The sequence below is a fragment of the Octopus sinensis genome, unplaced genomic scaffold (assembly GCF_006345805.1).
Source record: "Octopus sinensis unplaced genomic scaffold, ASM634580v1 Contig12806, whole genome shotgun sequence".
NCBI lineage: Eukaryota > Metazoa > Mollusca > Cephalopoda > Octopoda > Octopodidae > Octopus > Octopus sinensis.
The window spans coordinates 6758-30232 of NW_021832749.1; the positions used below are offsets into that span (position 1 = coordinate 6758).

General features: G+C 39.0%; 1 protein-coding gene across 1 annotated transcript; it reads right to left on the reverse strand.

Moving 5' to 3' along the window:
- Positions 1–902: 902 nt before the first annotated feature.
- LOC115229482 (serine palmitoyltransferase 2) lies at positions 903–22841 on the reverse strand. The gene is made up of 6 exons (XM_029799820.2): positions 22671–22841; positions 11856–11949; positions 11039–11144; positions 2703–2922; positions 1579–1705; positions 903–1042 (listed from the first exon to the last, which is right to left on the reverse strand). The coding sequence occupies exons 1-6, from the start codon at positions 22824–22826 to the stop codon at positions 903–905; spliced, it is 843 nt and encodes a 280-aa protein (XP_029655680.2). The 5' UTR covers positions 22827–22841.
- Between the last annotated feature and the right edge of the window lie 634 nt (positions 22842–23475).

Below are 23475 nucleotides of genomic sequence, written 5' to 3' on the forward strand. Positions count from 1 at the left end.
GTAAGCCTTCAATAAATATATAAAATCTCTTATTTGTGTATATTTTCTCTCTTTATGTATATATCTATAACATATATATATAGATGTATATACCCAATGACTGGTATAGCAGCATTGAAGTCAGTTGTTAGAAGGGTAATATAGTAAAAGGTTCAAATCACACTAGGGTAAATTTCACAGATAACTCAAGATCAGCCAGGTTGGCAGATGAGTAGAATTGTTATAGCATTGAATGACATGCCTTGCTATATCTGTTCTACCTGTTTGTGTTTTGATGGCAGTGCCTATGATGTCACTGTTGCCAAGCTGTGTACACACTTGCGTTTCCTTTGGACAACGGTGGTGGTGTGAGGAGTGGGGAGACTTGGATGCATGCGTATGAAAAAAAGCAAAAACCTCATACTGAAGGCTTGGAGCAGAGTAGATTCTGCTACAAGCAGTCTTGCACCCAGTGGTGTGAAAGTAAAACCTTTCAGCTGAAAACAAAATATTCTTCCCACAATCTCCCACACAGTTACTGTCAACTAAATTTCAAACACAAGGCTTTGGTTAACCTATAGCTAGTACAGAAAGTTAGTGCTGTCTCAATGAGAATGAATCTTAAAGTAATGTAGCTACACAGGTATGTTTTAGAAATAGCAGGCATAATCTGCATCAAATCACATCCAACAATCTTAAAAGAGGACAGTGTGGGCAATATAGTACCTAATATGCAAAAATAAAATGAAAAACAGGATCAACATGATTGCTAGTAGGTCTGCTTGAACAGAGCTACCCTGGGGCTAAACAATACAAACTTTATAAAGATAACACTTTGCCATCTTATTTTACTGAGTTCCACATCCAAAAAATGTTTTCATCTTGACCATCATACGCTATAAGATTCTAATTAAATCATTAACTCACGCAATATTAGATGGCATATACAACAGAATGGGTACAACTGGGGAGTCTTTGTTTCCATAGACGATGACGTTAAGTTCATTAAGGCGACGCCGGAAATAGCGTACATTCCATTTCAGCTGACGGATGCGTTTCTTTCCTGAAAGAAATATGGGGAAAAATGTGAAAATATGAAACAAGAAAGACAGAGCTAAAGGAAGCTTCCTAACTACATCAGTTTAAATGGTTATGGAAGAGCAGTTTGACCAAGGATGTTGATACACATCTTCATATTCTGGAATCTTCTCTTTTTTGGTGAGGAGTAAGAGACAAAAAGAAAGAAAAAAGGAGAGCGACAGAAAGAAATCAACATATGACAAAAGATGGAAATAGCAGAGAGATGTTATTTCCATTTTTTCTACTAGCAAACTGAAAGACAACACAAAAGAACAGTAGAAGTGGAAAGCTAAAATGATTAAATAATCAATTAAAAATGGTTACAGACAATTGGTATAAACAATGGCATGTGTGCTTAAGTTTCTAATGCAACGAAAAAGGTATAACTTTTAGTCATCGCTACTGCTAATAAAATCAATAGAATCTATCACCCAGTAACACCTATGGTTCAGGCAGAGAGTCTTGAACAAAAAGAAATTGACTTTTAAGACAGAGCTGATTCAGGAGAAAATAACTTACCCTCTGTTGTACCATCAGCTCCAGAGATCACCCTGATTGTGCTGATGATTTGTTGGGCTACAGCAGGTGACATACAGCTAGCATACATGCTGCTGTGTGATTTTATCCTTAAATAGTTAATCAAATCCTGGAGAAAAAAAAACAATTTTTGTTAAAAATCAAACAATCAATCAAATGAATTCTTTAACTCTTATTTGCATATATTTGGTAAAACACACATAATATTCCTCATTTATCATCATCATTTTCATTTTACATCAGTTTTCCATGCCAATATGGGTGAGAATAGTTATGATCCAAGTTAGCTCACTACTTGAGTCCAAGGATCAGGTTTCACTCAGATCCCTCAGTTTGGTATGACACTGGTAATAGAAAGGTGATGAAAGCCCTTAGAAAGACTAAAGCATACGTCATCCAATATGGTCAGTCATCTCTCAATACTCAACAATACATTTAAGTAATTAACATATCTGATAAAGTGAACATAAAAAAGCAAACTAGAAATAAATATGCGAGAAAAATGCAGTACTAGTAATACTTTCATCAAGTACAAGAGAACCCCAGATATATTTTGTTCTTATTCTGACCTCCTCAGCTGTCATCATTTGCATTAGCACTTAAATTTTATGAAGGCATGTGGCCTCGTGGTTACGTTGTTAGGCTCATAAGGCCATGCACATGATTCCTAGACTGAGTAATATACTTCATTGCACATTGTTCTAGTCTTTTCATCTGTCATGAGTTTCAGTACTTGTGCAGACTTCTGTCTCTCCAGTTATCACATCAAATTATCTGCTGGTTGAGGGCAAGGACATTCACAGAGTGTCTATATCTGCTAGCAATTACATTAGTGGTTAAAATAATTATTGAAAGCATAGTACATTATGAAGCTGTATTCACTTAAATGAAGTGGTTAGCTGTATTTAGGTTCCCTTAAAACCTAAAGTATGGTAAGTTGTTTGATCTGAGATATTGCAAAAAAAAAAAAAAAAATCAAGTGTCACTTTTAATTTCTTCATGTGAACTTTTAAATGAAATTCATCCCTACTAGTGAATTGTGACACAAAACCAAGACACAAACATTTGTAACTCAATAGAAAAACCTTTAAAACTTGTCTGATTACCTTTGAGCCACCAATATATCCACCAGCTGAGGCAAAGCTTTTAGTAAATGTTCCCATCATAACATCAACTTCACATGGATCAATTCCAAAATACTCACAGACACCGCGACCATTATCTCCAATAGCACCGATGCTGTGAGCTTCATCAAGATACAAATAAGCCTTGTACTTTTTCTTTAAGTGCACTATTTCAGGAAGTCGGCAGATAGAACCTTCCATGCTAAAAAGATATAATTGATAAAAATAAAATAAACCTTCATTTTCTACAGGAAACTTTTATTGGAAATATGTCATTCACACATGCATTCTTTCACAGGGAAGATGCCAAAAATTTTATACATGATGTGTGTGCGTATATATGTACACATATCTGCATATACATATATGAACATACATACATATACAGGGGTTGGACAAAATAATGGAAACACCTAGCATCTTAATTTTGAAATATCTATAAAACCATCAAAAGCTTGATTATTTTCATTTTTAAAAGTTTATTATTAGCGTTATTATTAGTTTTATTCATTATTAGAGAAAAATTACAGCCATAGACTTTTAAATGGTAGAAATTTTCAGCTACAGACTGATCATTGTCTGTTATTATCTATATATGCCCTTCCATCAGGAATCACTGCCGAGATGCTTAAAATATCCAGCAGTGTGGGTTATGATCTAGTCACCTGTATTGTAAATCAGGTGGTTCATGAAGGAGTCATACCCAATGAAGCACAATAGTCAACTGCTACAAAGCTAAAAGTGATGCCATAGATAGAAATAATTACAGAGGTATTAAATTGTTAGATCAGGTGATGAAAGTTGTGGAAAGAGTCATAGCCCAACTAATCAGGGAGAGAGTTAGTCTAGAGGAGATGTAGTTTGGCTTTGTGCCAAGCTATATTTCTGGTAAGGCAACTTCAGGAGAAATACCTAGCCAAAGACGAACCTCTGTACTTGGCTTTTGTTAACTTGGAGAAAGCTTTTGACATAGTCCCCTGATCCCTTATTTTGTAGTCAATGTGGAAATTAGGGATAAACAAGTGGTTGGTGAGAGCTGTACAAGCCTTGTATAGGGATGCTACCAGTAAGGTGAGGGTGGGCAATGATTACAGCAAAGAATTCAGGGTACAAGTAATGGTTCACCAAGGATCGGTGCTCAGCCCCCTCTTGTTCATCACTCCAGGCAATAATAGAGGAATTCAAGACAGGCTGCACCTGGAAGCTCCTCTATGCTGGTGACCTTGCTCTTATAGAATCACTACTCCAGCTAGAGAAGAAGTTCCAGATATGGAAGCAAGGTCTAGAATCAAAGGACCTTAGAGTTAACCTTGCAAAAACCAAAGTCATAGTAGGAAAGTAAACAAATCACATATCCCCTCAGGCAGATGGCACTGCTCAATCTGTAGAAAAGGTTAAGGCAGAAACTCCATAAGATGTGCTCAGTGTAAGCATTGGACACACAAAAGCTGCAGCAACATCAAAGGAAAGTTGACAGAGAAACTAACTTTTATATGTGGAGGATGCACAGGAATAATAAATACTGAACATGTGCAAAAAATAGACACCATCAACTGCCAGTGGGGCAAGTTAGGGGCAGTAGATAGCTTCCGGTATCTAGGTGACCAGGTTAGTAGTGGAGATGGTTGTTCTGAGAGAATAGCTGTGAGAACAAGATTAGGTTGGGCAAAGTTCAGAGAGCTCCTACCCCTGCTGGTAACAAAGGGCCTCTCATCTCACGTGATGCATATGGACGAGGACAGCAGTGTAATGAAATGCCAATCTCTAACTGTGGAGGAGACCTCTGGTAGAGGTAGACCCCGGAAAACATAGGATGAGGTGGTGAAGCATGACCTTTGAACCTCATAGAGGCAATGACTAGTGACCAAAACTTTTGGCAATGTGCTCTGCTTAAGAGGACCCGTCAAGCCAAGTGCACCCTGTGCAAGGTGGGCCTGATGGAGGCAAAGTGGCCGAGTTCCTTTCAAGTGATGTAATTCATTATCTGCCTCACAGAGGCAATGACCAAAACCTTTAGCGTTATGTCATGCTTGAGAATAAGAACCATCAAGCTGAGCAAAATCACAGTCATGCAGATACCTGTGTCATGCAGATGGCATCCATGTCAGTGGTATATAAAAGCACCCATTACACTCTCGGAGTGGTTGGCGATAGGAAGGGCATCCGGCCGTAGAAAACCATGCCAAACCAAACTGGAGCCTGGTGCTGCATGCCAGCCCAGTCAAACTGTCCAACTTATTCCAGCATAGACGACAGATGCTAAATGATGATGATTGGTCAGAAAAAAGAATCCCTACCCATACTACTAATAAGTTGCAATGCCTGGGTATTATATTACTAAATTATTATTTTACGATAGAGTTTATACCATCTAAAAACTTAGGACATGCTGTTTGTCAAGATTGATACCTGAAAATACTTAACTGTTTGAGGATACTGTGATTGCAGCATTGCGAGTAGAAAAAGAAATTAAAAATATTTTGTAATGTGTGAATTACCAGTTACATTACAAGACATAAAATTAAAAGCAGAAAATGATGAATTTATCAAAAAAAAAAAATACTGACAGCTGGAAAAAAAGAGATAAAAATATGCATTTTGCAGAATGCAACACAAATTCGAACCTGTTATTAATTTGCAACAATGTGTTAATGTACGCATAGAGTTGTAGTGCCAGCCACGTTACAGAAGTGATTACTACAGGAATTTCACATTAGTCACCCAGGGATTTTGAGAATGTAACCGTTAATGAGAAGTTATGAGTATTGGCCAAGAATGGACCATGACATTGAAGAACTAGTGAAAGCATGTAGAGGTTGTGTACTAGCAGCAAAATCACCTACCAAAAAATGGCAACTGTGGCCAAAAACAGATATCCCATGGTCCAGACTGCATGTTGATTATGCAGGTCCATTTAATGGATCATATTACCTTGTTATGGTAGACAGTTTTTCTTAGTGGCCTGAAGTACATAAATGTAAAAAGCCAACATCCACAGTTACACTAAGTTTTTTTACATAAATTGTTTGCCAGATATGGTATTATGTCATAATGTTGTTGGCAGATGTAGTTCACAAAAAGTCAGGGCTATGCAACAATAGTGGAAGTATATAAAGATTAGGTAAAAATCTGGCCCCTGTCTTCAGAGTGGAATGATAGGTATCTAAATCTATTGCATAATACATCTGATTTATTAAGAACTTCGCCTGGCTCCCGTGCCGGTGACACGTAAAAGCACCATCCGTTCGTGGCCGTTTGCCAGCTCTGTCTGGCCCCCGTGTTGGTGGCACGTAAAAGCACCATCCGTTCGTGTCCATTGCCAGCCTCGCCTGGCCCCCGTGCCGGTGACATGTAAAAGCACCATCCGTTCATGGCTGTTTGCCAGCTCTGTCTGGCACCTGTGGGGGTGGCACGTAAAAAGCACCCACTACACTCACGGAGTGGTTGGCGTTAGAAAGGGCATCCAGCTGTAGAAACACTGCTAGATCTGACTGGGCCTGATGAAGCCTTCCAGCTTCACAGACCCCAATTGAACAGTCCAACCCATGCTAGCATGGAAAACGGACGCTAAATGACGATGATGATGATGATTCACTTAATATTTTAATATTTCCATTCCGCATAGGTTACATCCATACTTTTCCCTGACATAAGGTCAAGTGCATTTCATAATGCTCCACTTCTTTTAAAGCTGTGAATATGATTATGTAATCTTCACTTGAATTGGGATGAAGTAGAACGAATGTAGAACGAATCTGTTCAGGTTAGTATTAATATTATAAACTGTATCTGATCTGGCTGAGTTTCTACAGCTGGATTCCCTTCCTAATGCCAACCACTCTGAGAGTGTAGTGGGTGCTTTTATGTGCCACTGGCACAACGGCTATCAACTACTTCTAGTTTTTCTCCCTGGAACGTCGTAGAAGTTGGTCTCTGCACATTTTCAGTGTTTATTGCTCCTGAGCATCTGCCACAGACAAAAACTATTTTCCTAGTTAGCCTTCCTTTGACATTGCTGCACCTCTTATGTGTCCATAGCTTACACTTGGTGCACCTTATAGAGTTTCTACCTACACCTTTTTTACAGATCGAGCAGGGCCATCTACCTGAAGGCGTTTATGATTGGTCTACCTTCCTACTTATTAGGACTTTGGTTTTGGCTAGGTTGATTCTAAGGCCCTTCGATTCTAAACCTTGCTTCCACACCTGAAACTTCTCCAGTTCTGATAGTGACTCAGCAATTAGAGCAAGGTCGTCAGCATAGAGGAGCTCCGATGGGCATCCTGTCTTGAATTCCTCCGTTATTGCCTGGAGGACTATGATAAATAGGAGGGGACTGACGACTGAACCTTGGTGGACCCCAAACTCTACCCGGAATTCTTCACTGTACTCGTTGCCAACCCTCACCTTACTAGCAGCACCTCTGTACATGGCTCGCACAGCTCTCACTAACCATTCATCTATCCCTAGTTTCCTCATTGACCACCAGATAAGGGATCGGGGGACCCTGTCGAAGGCTTTCTCCATGTCAACAAAAGCCAGGTACAGGGGCTTATCTTTGGCTAGGTATTTCTCCTGCAGCTGTCTTACCAGGAATATAGCATCAGTAGTACTTTTCCCTGGCATGAACCCAAACTGCATCTCATCTAAGCTAACTCTCTCTCTAATTAGTTGGGCTATAACCCTTTCCGTAACCTTCATTACCTGATCCAGCAGCTTGATACCCCTGTAGTTATTTGTATCTAGGGCGTCGCCTTTACCTTTGTAGCAGTTGACTATTATGCTGCTACACCAGTCATTGGGTATGACTCCTTCATGTATCACCTGGTTAACTATACGAGTGACTAGGCTATAGCTGACACTACCAGATATTTTGAGCATCTCTGCAGTAATTCCTGATGGGCCTGGGGCTTTCCCCGTTTTCATGCTTGTAATTGCTCTAACTACTAAGGAACTGTCAACTTGGATTGCTGGTCCCTCTGTTGGGTCGACATTCGGCAGACTCTCTTTATCCCATTCATTTTCCTCATTCAGCAACCTTTCATAGTGGCGTCTCCAAACCTCTCTCTTTGCATCCTCATTTAGCGCAAGTGAACCGTCATCCTTGCGAACACATTTCTCTCCTACCACGTCACGATTCTCTCTCACACACTGTCTTGCAACACGAAATACCTCAAGTCTTTCATCCTCACGGCTCAGAACATTGGCAAATTTTTTCTTATCTGCTTCCCCTCTGGCTAAATACACCTATAGATACGTAAGCTATATTTATCTTAGACAGCGATAAGGATCTATAAAATTATAAATATATTTATTCTATATTTAACGAGACGTGAGGCTGATCGATAAAATTAGGGGGCGAGCTATAGGCGAGCTATAGGATTATATATATATTTAACACAAGACATGAGACATCGATATATTGAGATGAACTATAGAATTATATATATATATATAACACGAGGCGTGAGGCTGAAATAGACAAAGTCATAACATAATAGAGATAAACAGGGGTAACTAAAGATCAATCAATTGCACAGAAATATTTCTGGTAGGTACGGGCTGAATTAAATTAATATTGCTTAGCTGGAATTCATTTTTCGGACGAAGTTGACAGCAACAGTTTGAATCAAAAAGTGGGACTGTTATTATTCAGTCGCTATTGTATATGCATATAGGGTGGTAGTGAAGGGAAGTGGGAGGTCGAGTGGCGATCGAAAGAGATAGAAAGACAATGTGAAGAGGAGATAGAGAAAAATATATCGAGGGGGGGGGGGGCGAGAACTAGCAGCCATGTACGCCATTCCATTCTTAGAAAGGAATACTTATTAGTAGGTATAAAATACCTAAATTTGAGAGAGAGATATTTTGCAGATTTATGGGAGATACATGAGCTATATTTATCTTAGACAGCGATAAGGATCTATAAAATTATAAATATATTTATTCTATATTTAACGAGACTTGAGGCTGATCGATAAAATTAGGGGGCGATATATACATACATACATATATATATATACATACATATATACATACATACATACATATATATATATATATGCATATATAAGGTTTTTGGACAAAATTTGACAGTTCGCATAAAAGGAAAAGGAAACATCCCATCCAAAGATATAAGTATTTAAAAAAAATCAAAATAATATCAACTTAATTATGGCTGAGAGAGAAAAGTTTACTCAAAGTAGCAGCCATCAGCTTCCACTATGGCTTCAATATAGCTCCGTAATTTTGTGCATGCATTCTTCACTGTGTGCTTGACAAAATCTTTGAACACTTTCTTGATCTTGGCTACCAGCTTGCCCTTGGTGTTGCAGGCAAGGCAGTTGGTGCCTTTTTCAACTGTTCCACACATAGTAATCCAATTATATATATATACACACACACATTTTACCAGTGACATGAATTCTGTAATATTTGCACATTTATTTAATACATCTAAGTCTTTTTCTGTAGTTTACCTATGAGCCCCTTGAAAAGGTACATATCTGGAAAACATCAACCTGGGGAATTAGGAGGCCAGAAATTGGGGCTGGTGAAGTCAGAGAAATTTTCTGACAACCACTTCCGACTCTTTACAGAGGTATAGCAAAGAGCCAAATTCTGTTGCCATATATCTGGTCTTTCAGCAGCAACACTCTCCAGTAGCTTCACATAGCCATCTGAATTAAGCCTAAGTCCATGTTTAAAGATGTGGGGATGAAGTCTGGTGTGCAGACTCAGTCAGAATGCGTGCACTGTAGTTTTTGTTGCAGTTGTCCATGTCATGTCTTACAGCCTTTAGAGAGCACTGAGCAACAGTTTTGATGTCAGCACTTTGATACCTGGCATGACTCATCATGGTATAGGTAACCGATTTCAATATTCAGATGGCTTATAGTACTTCATGTCAGCTAACCTTTTTTTTTAATTAACAACTTTAATTATCACTTTTTCTCCATACTCAGCCAATGAATTTACAAGTGACATTCAGTGTCTTGCCCACAGCAGAGCACTAATAACAGCACCAACAAATTCAGTGTCTTGTCTACAGTACAGAAGAACATCAGTGATAGCACCAGCAGACAAACACTACTACTTTATACACTTTGAGAGTTAAGGAATTAACACTTTTTTTTTACCATATTTCTGCTGAAATACACTGCTTTTGTTACAATTAATTTTTAAAAGAATGAAGAATTTAGTAAAATAATTATTATTACTATTAGAAGTTTTTAAAACACTTTCAAATGGATAGTTTGTATCATTGAAGCAAGAGTAGTCCCAAATGGGTTAGTAACAAAAGGATTAACACATTTAAACAGAGCAAAAATTAAAGATTTTGAGTAAACAAGGAAGCTCTGTGTGGTCCAACAACTTGCTAGAAATGGCATATAAATCTACCTCAAATCACATTCTTGCTGTCTTTAAAAATGGGGGAAAATATAATTCTAAATATGACAATGGGAAGAGAGTGGGAAAGATAAGATGGTTACAGGTAGAAAGGCCTGGCACTAAACAATTAAACAGAAGCGGTTTTTAAAGTTATTTATATTCATTGTTCCCAGTTAACAACAGTGACATGGATTCTGTATATTTGCACATTTATTTAATACATCTAAATCTTTTTTTTTCTGTAGTTCAGCTATGAGCCCCTTGTAAAGGTACATACCTGGAAAACATCACAATCATGAACAGCACTCAAAGTATTCAAAATTGTTTTCATTGTTGGGTTTCACTATCACCCAATATCTCTCTTGGCAAAATCCCATCCTTAACATAACCAAGGCTTCCACTTTAGGGTCAGAAGATACTTCAGCACCCAACAATTAATGACACTCTTTAAGCTCAGGTGAAGTCCAAAATGGAGGATGGTTTCCACAACTAAGATGGTGCTTCTGCTGCATGTACAGACACCCTACACTACCAGAAAGAACCCTCTGACTGACCTACTGACATACTTTCTGCCTTTTCTACTACAAATATAATGGCCTCCATTTCTCAGATTTGACTGAACTCATAGTATTTTCATTCAGACATTCCTATCTTATTCAGTTCTCACCTCCTCTCAACACCTTTGTTGTGTTTAACTTCCCAGACTCCATACTAATCACAATGCCCAATCCTTCCTGTCAAGAATGGCTCACTGGAATTCTTTCTACTCATGTCTTTCTCATAAGTGTTGATTTACAAAGTACAAGAGGAATATTAATAGCACTAATCTTACAAGTTTAGGGACAGTCTACAAAGGCCAAGGACACTGCCTTTTCCTCCAAACTGAGCAAGTTGAGAAAGAAAATTAAAAAGCAGTTATTTTTCACCTGTAAATACCCTCACAGACAATGAGGATTTTTTTCCATGGCTGGTGTGTTCTTGGCTGACCCTCGACCACAGCTTGTTTCAAGATTTTTTCCAAAGATACCATATCTGCAAGATAAGAATGTTTGTGTAGTACCTATAAAACAAGACCTGCAGTTTGTCAATGACGAAGTCTCTATATGATCACTCATCCTGCTAGAAATAGCAACCAAGACTCACATCCTACCATCTTAGAAAAATAATTAGACAATATTGTGGCCACGGCTGAAATGCCTTTGACCATATATTTGATACAAGTCTAATAAGAGTTAAATGGTTTTTCATCACACTAAAACTATTGGTAATACAAATTAATATAATTTTAGTTCTTTTGTTGAAAATTGAACAAACCCTAGCTTAGAAAAGAGTGTATGTGTGTGGACAAATGCACACTGAATTAATTTCAATATTATCTTCTGTTGATTTGTAATTTAATAGAAGACTAGAATAAATGTAAATGTATCTAGATGAGGTTTTTAAATCCTTCCAGAACAAGAAAGTAAAAATAAATAATAGGTAAAGAGCAACAATCCAAAAATCAGGTTTGTAGAATAGACTGGTTCTTAGAATGGGAGAGAATGAGGAGGAAAAAAGAAAGAAAGAAGAAAGGGATGCTGCTGGGAAGAAAGTGAAAAGGGAAGAGAGAGAGAAAAGAAATATTAAGAAACTAATAAAAACATTCATACTAATTTAAGGCATTGTAAACAGAATGCTTTGCTAGGAAAGGGAGGGTGTGGGTCAATAAAGTTATTGGCATATTGCAATTTTTTGTTTACTTACTGTTATGTTTGAAAACACGTATGGTAGCTCCAGAAAGGCGTGAACCTAGAACCAATGAAGCATGGTTGAGCTCATCACTGACTATCAAGCAACCCTGAAAGAAATGGTACACATTCACTATAGAAAACATGTCATCTAACAGCAAATCTCAAGTTTGACAGGATGCCTTGATTAGTGCTAGGTCAGTCTTGATTGAGCAGACCAGTGATCAATGGTGTTCCATTCATGACCATCCTGTCTTTCCAGACATATTGTACTGAGGTTAAATGAATGACAATTCAATATACTCGTGCTTGCCATAGAGATGATAGTGTTGTTTGTGAGAGATTTTGACTGCTATTTCAAGCAAAGTGAAAGTCATTTCAGGGTTTCCCTTGTTGGCTTGTGTCTTCAAAAGATTCATAATACACAACTAAGGTTTTAAATATTCATCCAGCAATGTTTGACTATTTTAGGGCAGATTAGACAAAAAGCAAAACAAAATTCAGTCAACAGCACTATATATTCAGAATTTCAATATTTTTGGCCCTTTAAATGCCCCTATAGTAGGTGGGCACTAATAATATAGCCAAGTCACTTAATTTTGTAGAATCCCCTATAGATGTGCTGGTCAATGATAGAATATTTTTGTTCCATTTTAATCTCTTAAAGTATTTTGAAGACACAAGCCAACAAAGGGAACCTTGAAATGACTTTCACTTTGCTTGAAATAGCAGTCAAAATCTTTCACAAACAACACTATCATCTCTATGGCAAGTGTGAACATATTGGATTGTCATTAATTTAACCTCAGTACAATATGTCTGAAAAGACAGGATGGTCATCATTGATCACTGGTCTGCTCAATCAAGACTGACCTAGCACTAATCAAGACATTATAGTCAAACTTGAGATTGATAATTTAAGTATAAAACTCAGTCTATTTACAAAAAACAATATATATATATATATATATATATATATATATAGCTTGGAGGAGATGCATGTTTTAATGAAGTGGAGCTGTCGGCTAGCTATCTTGATTTTTAGACAGCAGAGCACGGTGTTTCTCAATGTATTAGTAGCTTGGCTAAAGTTTATTATATTTTGTTTGTGGATTTGCAAGATTCTTTATATGAGTTCGTGTGTTGAAGCATATTCTGTTGTGTCTGGGGAGAGACGTACATACGTACGTATGTATGTATGTATGTGTTTATTTATTTGCCTTTTTATCAAAATTATTAAAATAAACAGTAAAACATTTTTAAAATTTACAAAATTTTTGAATTTTTCCACCAGAATATTGGTCAGACAACAAATAAAGTTGCTTGTTTTGTTTTAAAGATTTAAAAACTTTTTTTCTTACATGAATCTTCTACTGCAGAAAGTAAATTAAGAAAATGGAAGGAAAAAAAATTATAAAATAGTTATTTTATTAATTGACTACAATGAAACTGTTCTAGGAAAAATAAATTTATGACTTATGTAAAGACCAAATTTAAAGAAGGGAGCTTAATATTGTTAAAAAAATGCCATTTCCTCAAAAGTATATGTGCTACAGGAAACTTGTGATTTAAGTTAAAGCAATAATATTTTCCTCTCCAGATATTTTGTAAAAGTTCCCATTTAGAGACAAGAAAACAATTTAATTCAGATCCCACTTCTCTAGTAACTAAACAAATGGTAGCATCAACAATATTGTTTTTCTATTTATTGACCTTAGTTCATGTTAGAACATATAGATATACACACATGTATGTGTGTGTGTGTGTGTGTGTGTGTGTGTGTGTGTGTGTGTGTGTGTGATGTACTGGCATGTGAATATAACAATGCAAAATGCTTATATGGGTTTGTTCACATGATAGAGATGTGTGTGCATGGGAGAAATAGAGAGGGAGTGTGTGAAGAGGGCTATGTGGTGTGCAGTATCATGTTGCTGATCAATGGAAACACAAGACCCAATGACAAAAGTTTATTTTATTTTTAATAAATTAAAAGAAGAAAAAAAAAACTAAGTTATTGACTATTATCATCATCATTGTTTTTACTTCCATTTTTCTTGATGCTTGCATAGGTGCCGGATGGATGCCCCTTCTGATATTAATCCTTGTTTTCAAGTAAGGCATTTCATTCACTGGTCTTCACATATTGAAGCTGAGCTACTTACCATGTGAATTGTTCACATGGGACATAAACATCATGGCTGCCCAAGCAACATTAAGAAGACACACATACATACAGACATGGCAGCCTCCTCATAGCTTCCATCAACCGAATTTCACTCAAAAGATATCAGTCAACTTAAGGTCACATAACTTGCCTCAGATGTTATGGAAAAAGGTCAAACCTGAAACCATGCTGTTACAAAGCAAATCTCTCAAACAAACAGCCATGTCAGCACATTCCACCATTAATAACAATAATAATCCTTTCTACTAAAGGCACAAGGCCTGAAATCTGGTGGAAGGAGATAGTTGATTACATCGACCCCAGTGTTCCACTGGTACTTAATTTATTGACCCTGTGGAATTTGAACTCAGAACGTGAAGATGGATGAAATACTGCTGAACATTTTGCCTGGGATGCTAATGATTCTGCCAGCTCGCTTCCTCAACAACAACAGCAACAACAATGGTTTCAAATTTTGGCACAAAGCCAGCAAGTGCAAGGTTAGGAGGAAGTCAATTACATTGACCCCAGTACTCAACTAGTATTTATTTTATCAACCCCAAAAGGATGAAAGGCAAAGTCGATGACAGCGGATCTTGAACTCAGAATGTAAAGATGGATGAAAATACCACAAAGCATTTTACCCAGCATGCTAAATAACCCTACTATTAATAATATTTACCATAGGCACAAAGCCAAAAATTTGCGGGGAGGGAACTAGTTGATTACACTGACCCCAATATTTCACTAGTACTTAATTTATTGACCCTGAAAGGATGAAAGGCAAAGAATAAGGAGGACAATACAAAGATGAACATAAAACAAGGAAAAAAATGGTAGAGAGTATACACAATATACAATAGAACAGAGAAAGTATACATAGTGTGAGGGGGTAGCCAAAAGCAAGCAGAAATGTTGCTTAAGTCTGCCAACCGGTGGTGGCATGTGAAGTTGTATTGCCATGTGATGTGTTTTCATTTTGCAGTGTTTCTCTACCCTGTTCATCGATTTTCGTGATGGCTGAAACAAAGCATGCTTCCATGAAATTCTGTTTTCTGCTGGGGAAAATGGCAGCTGAAACAGTTGTTATGCTTCACTTAGCTTACAAGGATACTATCATGAGCAAAACAAGTTTACGAGTGGTTTACACTCTTTAGGAATAGTCACTTGTTGCTTGAGGACCAACTGTGTTCAGGGTGATTGTCATTCTCCCAAACGAATGAAAATTCATGAACTGATCTTGGAGGAGTTAACTGAACAATTAATGAACATGTTGATATGAGTGGCTCCTGGCAATGAATTTTGAGTGAGGAATTATGAATTGCAGCAAAATTTGTGCCACGCTTGCTCAAGGAAGAGCAAAAGCAGTCATGACTGAATGCATGTTATGAACTGAAAGAACAACTGGAAGTTGATCCGAACCTTTTTTTGAAGGTCATCGCTATGGAATTTTCAGATGTAGAAGAAGTGAAGAAAAAAGCAATGGCGGTATTATAAGGCATCACTTCACAAGACTTCCAGCACTGCTTCCAACAGTGGAAAACACTTCAAATGGAGAATACTTTGAAGGGGATACTTTGAAGTGTAAACATCTAAAATTAAGTGAATAAAATAACATTGCAAAATTCTGGTTTCTTTTGGGTATCATTGTAGGTGGTGCATCAGCAGCCATGGCATGCATAAGCTACCATGCAGAGGGTGCAGGCAGTATCTGACTGCCTGACTATTGGAACACAGCCCTTTCACAAGAAAATAACACACATTCAAATCTGATCAAGTGACAGCTGGGGCAAGGCACAACAGGTTGGCAATCAAGAATAATGGAGGTGACAGAAACATTCATCACCACAACCTGCTGTCCTAGGAACAGCTTCCTCTCTGCCACTTCTGGTTAAGACTGATTACCTTGTTCTTCACCTCATCCCAGGTCTTATTTACATATAACATCAACTACATGACATATGCATACACTCACAGAACCAACTCAATTGCAAAAATGTGCACACAACCACACACACACACCTTCTTTACTTCTCTTGTAAGTGATCACACATCTACACCCCGACATGTACATAGACATTTGACTACAGATAGACCTGAAGCATACCTGGAGGAAAGATGGCATGGCATAGATGAGGTTGTGAATAGTGATGAAATGACTTCAACAAACAAATGATAGATTGTTTAACAAACAAATTAAATAAATGATTGATTAGCTGGTTGCTTAGGTAACTAACCAATTGACTAATGATAAATAAGCAAAATCATGTTTATTATTATTAGTATAATGACCCTTCCTAGATACAAGATTTATTTCAACACACAAGTACACATCAAGAATTTTGCAAACCTAGTATCATCATCATCATCATTTAACGTCCGTTCTCCATGCTGGCATGGGTTGGACGGTTCGACCGGGGATCTGGGAAGCCAGAAGGCTGCACCAGGCTCCAGTCTTATCTGGCAATGTTTCTACAGCTGGATGCCCTTCCTAACGCCAACCACTCCGTGAGTGTAGTGGGTGCTTTTTGCGTGCCACCTGCACAGGTGCCAGGTGAGGCTGGCAATGGCCACGGTCGGATTGGTGTATTTTATGTGCCACCGGCACGGAAGCCAGTCGAGGCGGTGCTGGCATCGGCCACGAGTCGGATAGTGCTTTTTACGTACCACCAGACCAGGGATCCTGGTTGGTTCAATTCGCTTTCGCTTGCCCCAACATGTCTTCGCAAGCAAAGGGGGTTAGCATGGGTGCCTGTCGTCGGATGAGGTTCTATATCGACTTCGCTTGCCTCAACAGGTCTTTGTGTCCAAGGGAGGACAGGCATTCATAAGTGGGCTGGGCTCACTTGTCCTGCCTGGTCTTCTCACGTACAGAATATTTCCAAAGGTCTCGGTCGCTGGTCATTTCCTCAGTGAGGCCTAAAGTTCGAAAGTCGTGCTTCACCACCTCGTCCCAGGTTTTCCTGGGTCTACCTCTTCCACGGGTTCCCTCAACTGCTAGGGATTGGCACTTTCTCACACACCTATCTTCATCCATTCTCGCCACATGACCATACCAGCGCAATCGTCTCTCTTGCACACCACAACTGATGCTTCTTAGGTACAACATTTCTCTCAAGGTGCTAACGCTCTGTCAAGTATGTACACTGACATTACACATCCATCGGAGCATACTGGCTTCATTCCTCACGAGCTTACGCATGTCCTCAGCAGTCACGGCCCATGTTTCACTGCCATGTAGCATGGCTGTTCGTACACACGCATCATACAGTCTGCCCTTTACTCTGAGCGAGAGGCCTTTAGTCACCAGCAGAGGTAAGAGCTCCCTAAACTTTGCCCAGGCTATTCTTATTCTAGCAGTTACACTTTCAGCGCACCCACCCCCACTACTGACTTGGTCACCTAGATAACGGAAGCTATCAACTACTTCTAGTTTTTCCCCCTGGAAAGTGACGTAAGTTGTTTTCTGCAGATTTTTGGAGGTTAATGCTCCCGAGCATCTGCCACATACAAAAACTATCTTCCCAGTTAGCCTACCTTTGACATTGCTGCACCTCTTATGTGTCCATAGCTTACACTGGGTACATCTTAAAGTTTCTACCTACACCTTTTCTACAGATCGAGCAGGGCCATCTTCCTGAAGACATTTGTGGATTGTCTACCTTCCTACTTATTAGTACTTTGGTTTTAGCTAGGTTGACTCTAAGGCCCCTCGATTCTAAACCCTCCTTCCACACCTGGAACTTCTCCAGTTCTGATAGTGACTCAGCAATAAGAGCAAGGTCGTCAGCATAGAGGAGCTCCCAGGGACAACCTGTCTTGAATTCCTCCGTAATTGCCTGGAGGACTATGATAAATAGGAGGGGGCTGAGTACTGAACCCTGGTGGACCCCAACCTCTACTTTGAATTCTTCTGTGTACATGTTGCCAACCCTAACCTTACTTACGGCATCTCTGTACATGGCTTGCACAGTCCTCACCAGCCATTCATCTATCCCTAGTTTCCTCATTGACCACCAAATAAGGGATCAGGGGACCCTATCAAAAGCTTTCTCCATGTCACACGAAAGCCAGGTACATGGGGCTTATCTTTGGCTAGGTATTTCTCCTGCAGCTGCCTTACCAGGAATATAGCATCAGTGGTACTTTTCCCTGGCACGAACCCAAACTGCATCTCATCTAAACTAACTCTCTCTCTAATTAGTTGGGCTATGACCCTCTCCGTAACCTTCATTACTTGATCCAACAGCTTGATACCTCTGTAATTATTTGTATCTAGGGCATCACCTTTATCTTTGTAGCAGTTGACTAGTATGCTGCTACACCAGTCATTGGGTATGACTCCTTCGTGTATCACCTGGTTGACTATACGGGTGACTAGGTTATAGCCGACACTGCCAGATATTTTGAGCATCTCTGCAGTAATTCCTGATGGGCCTGGGGCTTTCCCTGTCTTCATGCTTCTAATTGCCTTAGCTACCACGGAACTATCAACTTGGATAGCTGGTCCCTCTGTTGGGTCAACATTCGGCAGACTCTCTTTATCCCATTCATTTTCTTTATTCAGCAACCTTTCATAGTGGCATCTCCAAACCTCTCTCTTTGCATCCTCATTTAGCGCAAGTGAACCATCATCCATGCGAACACACTTCTCTCCTACCACATCACGATTCTCTCTCACACACTGTCTTGCAACACGAAATACCTCAAGTCTTTCATCCTCACGGCTCAGAACATTGGCAAATTTTTTCTTATCTGCTTCCCCTCTGGCTAAATAAACCTGTCTCCTAGCTTCCCTTCTGGCTGTCTGATACAATTCCCTGCTACCACCGTTCTTCCAGTCCTTCCAAGCCTGTCTCTTTTGTCTAATAGCCCTGTCAACCACAGTGTTCCACCACCACGTTACTCTGGGTCGAGATGGTACTTTGCTCCATCCACAGATCTGGTCAGTGGCTGTCAGCAGATTGTCCCGTAGAAATCTCCAGTTGCTTTCCACATTAAGCGAAGCTATATCCCCTTCTATTTCGTCAAAGGCTTCGAGTAGTATGTCTCTAAATCTCTGTCCATTTGCAGGATCTTTAAGCTTCCAGACCCTTCTCCTCCAAGCAGGTCTTCTTCTGGGCAACCATTTAGCTCTGATCCTGAAGTCGCTAACTACTAATCTATGTTGAGGAGTACATTCTTCGCCTGGAAAGGTTTTGGCATTCATAAGCAGCCCTCTTTCCCTTTTTCTGGCAAGGATGTAGTCAATCTGGCTAGTGTGTCTGCCAGAACGGTAGGTGACTAGGTGAGAGGTGGGTTTCCTGAAGTTGGTATTGCAGACCATAAGGTCATTTGCATCGCAGAACTCCAGCAGCCTGGTTCCCTCCTCATTACGAGAGCCAAAACCGTAGCCTCCATGAACGCCATGGAAGCCCCCGACATGCCGTCCAACATGTCCATTGAAATCACCTGCCAAGAAGAGAAGGTCACTGTCATTTGTCAACGAGGTAGTCCGCCATAGGGTGTCATAGAATTGGTCTTTTTGTCCTTCCGGTAGCCCTGGTTGAGGGGCATATGCCGAGATGATGGTAGCTGACCTATGGTGAAGCACTAATCTAATCTTAAGTACTCTATCACTTACTCTATCATTTACAAGGATGAAAAGTAAAGTTGACTTTAGCAGGATTTGAATTCAGAACATGAAGGAGTATAACTTAATGTGAAAACATTTTGCCTGATTTTCTGATGATTCTGCTATCCACTGCTCAGACATGCAAGTAACCAAAGATCTGCCTCCACAGAACAGCTCTCTTAGAAATAGTGCTTTATCTATGAATGGCTTCTAAAGACATGATGTTAGTTAACATAAAGAAAAAAAAACATAAACCAATATTTGATATCCATACTGTGTATAATACTTCAAGTGTATGTATATTAACAGAATAATACATATGGTTGTATGTTAAAAGGGAGAGAAATGGACATTTGAATAAACTTCTATTCAAAGCAATAATGAATCTTTTGATAAAGGAGCAAAATTACAGGTATATAACCAGTATTTAATTAATGCTAAGAATGAAAGATCAAGACAACTCTGAATGGATTAAGACAGCAAAGGTAAAAAATAAAACATTCTGTCTACTGCTTCACTATTTCTATCCCTCCACTACCTGACCATTCAGTCCACTGCTTTAGTAATAAAGAGCATTTTCACACAGAGGCACTAAACTAATTTTTTTATTAACATAAGGTGGTGCTCCAGCATGGCCGCAGTCAAATGACTGAAACAAGTAAAGGAGAAGAATAACCTTGATACACAAACTTTGTGAGAAGGATGAGACAATCAAAACTAACCATAAGTTAAATAACAAAAATATAAAAATATGTAAATAAAAATGCAACAACAAATCATCATCATTTAATGTCTGCTTTCCATGCTGGCATGGGTCGGATGGTTCGACAGTAGCTGCACCAGACTTCTGTGTCTGTTTGTCAGGGTTTTATGGCTGGATGCCTTCACTAAAACCAACCACCCCACAGAGTGGGCTGAGTGCTTTTTATGTAGCACTAGCACATGTGAGGTCAGTTTTGGCATGGCTTTTACAGCTGGATGCCCTTTCAAATGCCAACCAATTTACAGTGTGGACTACATGCTTTTTATGAGGCACCAACACAGGCAATGTCACTAAGTAACTTGCTAGACAAACAATCTTTGAGAAGGGAGGGGTCATTAGAAGAGGTGATCTTGTGACAGATGATGAAAGGTTAGAGAATGATAGAGAGACAGAAACAAGTGTCTTGCAGTAGAAAAAGTACATGGTTAACTGGAGAGAGAGAGAGAGAGAGAGAGTGAAAGAGAGAGAGAGGAAAGGTTAGAGTATGACAGAAAGACAGAAATAGGTGTGAGGAGGTACATAGTTACCCAGCCAAAGAGAGAGAGAGAATTAACAAGAAAGAGGGCAGAAACAGATGTGCTACTGTAAAGGAGATACATGGTTACCCAGCCCGAGGGAAGAGCAAGGGGAAAAAGAGAGTGATCAAGAAGGGGGCAGAAAAAGATGTGCTGCTGTAGAGGAGCACAGCTAGTTACCCAGCTAGAAGGAAGAGCAAGGGAAAGAGAGAGAAGGTGGAAGACAGCAAGAGTACAAGAGAGAGATGGTGATAAAGTGACAGGGTATACTCACAAGGAACAAGGATCAGAGCATAGAGGGGATGGTAGAGTAAGGAAGTGAACACAGGATTGGAGTGGGAGATAATCATAGTATATGATGGAGAAATGTGAGGAAGAGGAGATGTAGTTTGGTTTGTGTGAAAATTTTATTATGTGTGGGTGGAACCCACAGCGCTTCAGGAAATCAGTTACATTGATGTGAGCAGATCTTCTTTGGAATCTCATATTGCCAGCCATCTCAGACCATTGTCATTTCTTCCATGAGGCCCAACATCCTCAGATTGGTCCTCACCATTTCACCCCAGGTCTTCCTCTTCCACAGGTACCATTCACTTTCAGAGACTGGTACTTCTTTTTACAGCCATCTTCATTCATACACATCACATGTCCAAACCAATGTAGTTTCCTCTCTTGCACTCTGCATTTGATACCTTTTATACCCAACTTTTCTCTCAACACATTTGTGCTTTGTCATTTATGCACACTGATGTTGCACATCCGGCAGATCATACTGCCTTTGTTCCTATAGTTAACACGTCCTCTGCATTCAGAGCCCACACCTCACTACCATAGAGAATAGCCATTCATATACAAGCATTATACAATCTACCTTTCACTCTGGGAGAGAGTTCTTTCATTGCCAACAGAGTAAAAGCTCTCTAAACTTCCTCCATCCTATTGCTATTCTAGAAACAATACTTTCAAAATGTCCTTTACTCCTGCTAATTTGGTCACCTACATAAACTATCTACTACCTCAAGAGAGCTTCCTGGGCATTTGAGAGAATCTAAGTCCTGTATGCTTGTTCTTGCATATCTGCCACACATGAAGGTGACTTTATCTGTTACTCTACCTGTGATTCCACTTTATCACAATGTCCATAGCTTACACTGGGTGCAGCAAATGGAATTACTTCCAACTCCTATCCTATATATTGAGCCTGACAGAAAGAGAGTCTTATCTGTTTTCTTGCTAACAACTTTGGTCTTTTCTAGGTTAACTTTGATTCCAGGTTTTGCTTTCATCCAATTCTGCTACAGATTCTGCAATAAGAATGAGGTCATCAGTATATAGTAGTTCCCATGGACATCCAATTTTGAACACTCTGTTATGACCTGAGAACTGCACACTAAATTCATCACTGTCTTTATGGCTGACTCTCACCTTACTATTGACAGCACCACTGTACATGGCTTGTACAGCTCTAACAAGCCACTTCTCTACTCCTAACTTTCTTAAAGATCACCAGATAACAGCGGGGGACTGTCAAAAGCTTTCTCCAGGTTGATGAAAGCTAAGTACAATATTTTGGCCAAAAAATAAAACTAAAGCCATTAGTGTTTATGTTAAGTGGAAAACAACTGTTAGTAATGAACTAACTAACTAAAAATATCAGATTTGATGGTTAAAGAACTAGTCCTGTACTGTGAAAGTGAATGAGAATATTTTGTAATATACAAATAATGGATAAAAAATATATAAAAAAGACAAAGAGAAAATATGAAACTACTTACCTTACTAACAAGACATGGTATATTCATAGAATTTGTAGCAAAACCCATAGGGAAAGTAATAGCTTCCTCAACTCCTAAAAAATCTGCCACAGTTTGATCCAGTTCCATATGGATATCAAGTAAACCTGCAGCAAATAGTGAATTCACAAATGTCATCAAGTTTTCTCTCACTATTTGATATATTTTTTTAATATGTGAATCAAATATTTCACAATCTATAGCTAAAGGCTTTTGTGGAAGGGATGGTTTCATCAATAGCCATTGGTTCAAAAGATTTAGGCAGTTTTTTAAGGGTGTATTTTGGGAGATTTGGTTGCAAATTCTAAAAGGTTTAACAACAATACAGAAACTCCCTCATTGGTTTGTACAAGGGTTTGTTTCAAGATGCATGTAAGTACAGATGTGCAATGTTCATTTTGTGCATAAGTGCCACCAGTTAATTTTATAAGGGCTATGTTATGAATGGAAACAAGACTAAAATATTAGAGATGAAAAGCACTGCTAGTCGAGTCAGTAGGGCTCTAGACAATGTAATGAGTGGTTACTAAAAGATAAATTCATCACTTGTGTTGTCTATAGACAAGGTACTTACCTCACAACAGTATTCTAGTCCATCTAGTTCTAAACAGGTGTTACAGATTGTTAGGTAAAGGCAGAACTGATCAGACAAAAATTAGGCCAGTGTTTGCCTTTTTATATCAACACTGAGTTATTTAACAATAGGTCAGCCCTGATTCAACAGGATAAAAAAATATAACCATCCTGTCCTTTTTTGAATATAATATTTAGCACTACACAGTGGAAA

Excerpts from the sequence above, each read along its gene's own strand:
- LOC115229482 (XM_029799820.2), bottom strand. The coding sequence starts at position 22,826 with ATGACATTTGTGAATTCACTATTTGCTGCAGGTTTACTTGATATCCAT. Across the intron at positions 11,145-11,855 it reads ACGTGTTTTCAAACATAACA|ATATGGTATCTTTGGAAAAA; the intron begins GTAAGTAAACAA and ends CTTATCTTGCAG. Across the intron at positions 1,043-1,578 it reads AGCTGATGGTACAACAGAGG|GAAAGAAACGCATCCGTCAG; the intron begins GTAAGTTATTTT and ends TATTTCTTTCAG.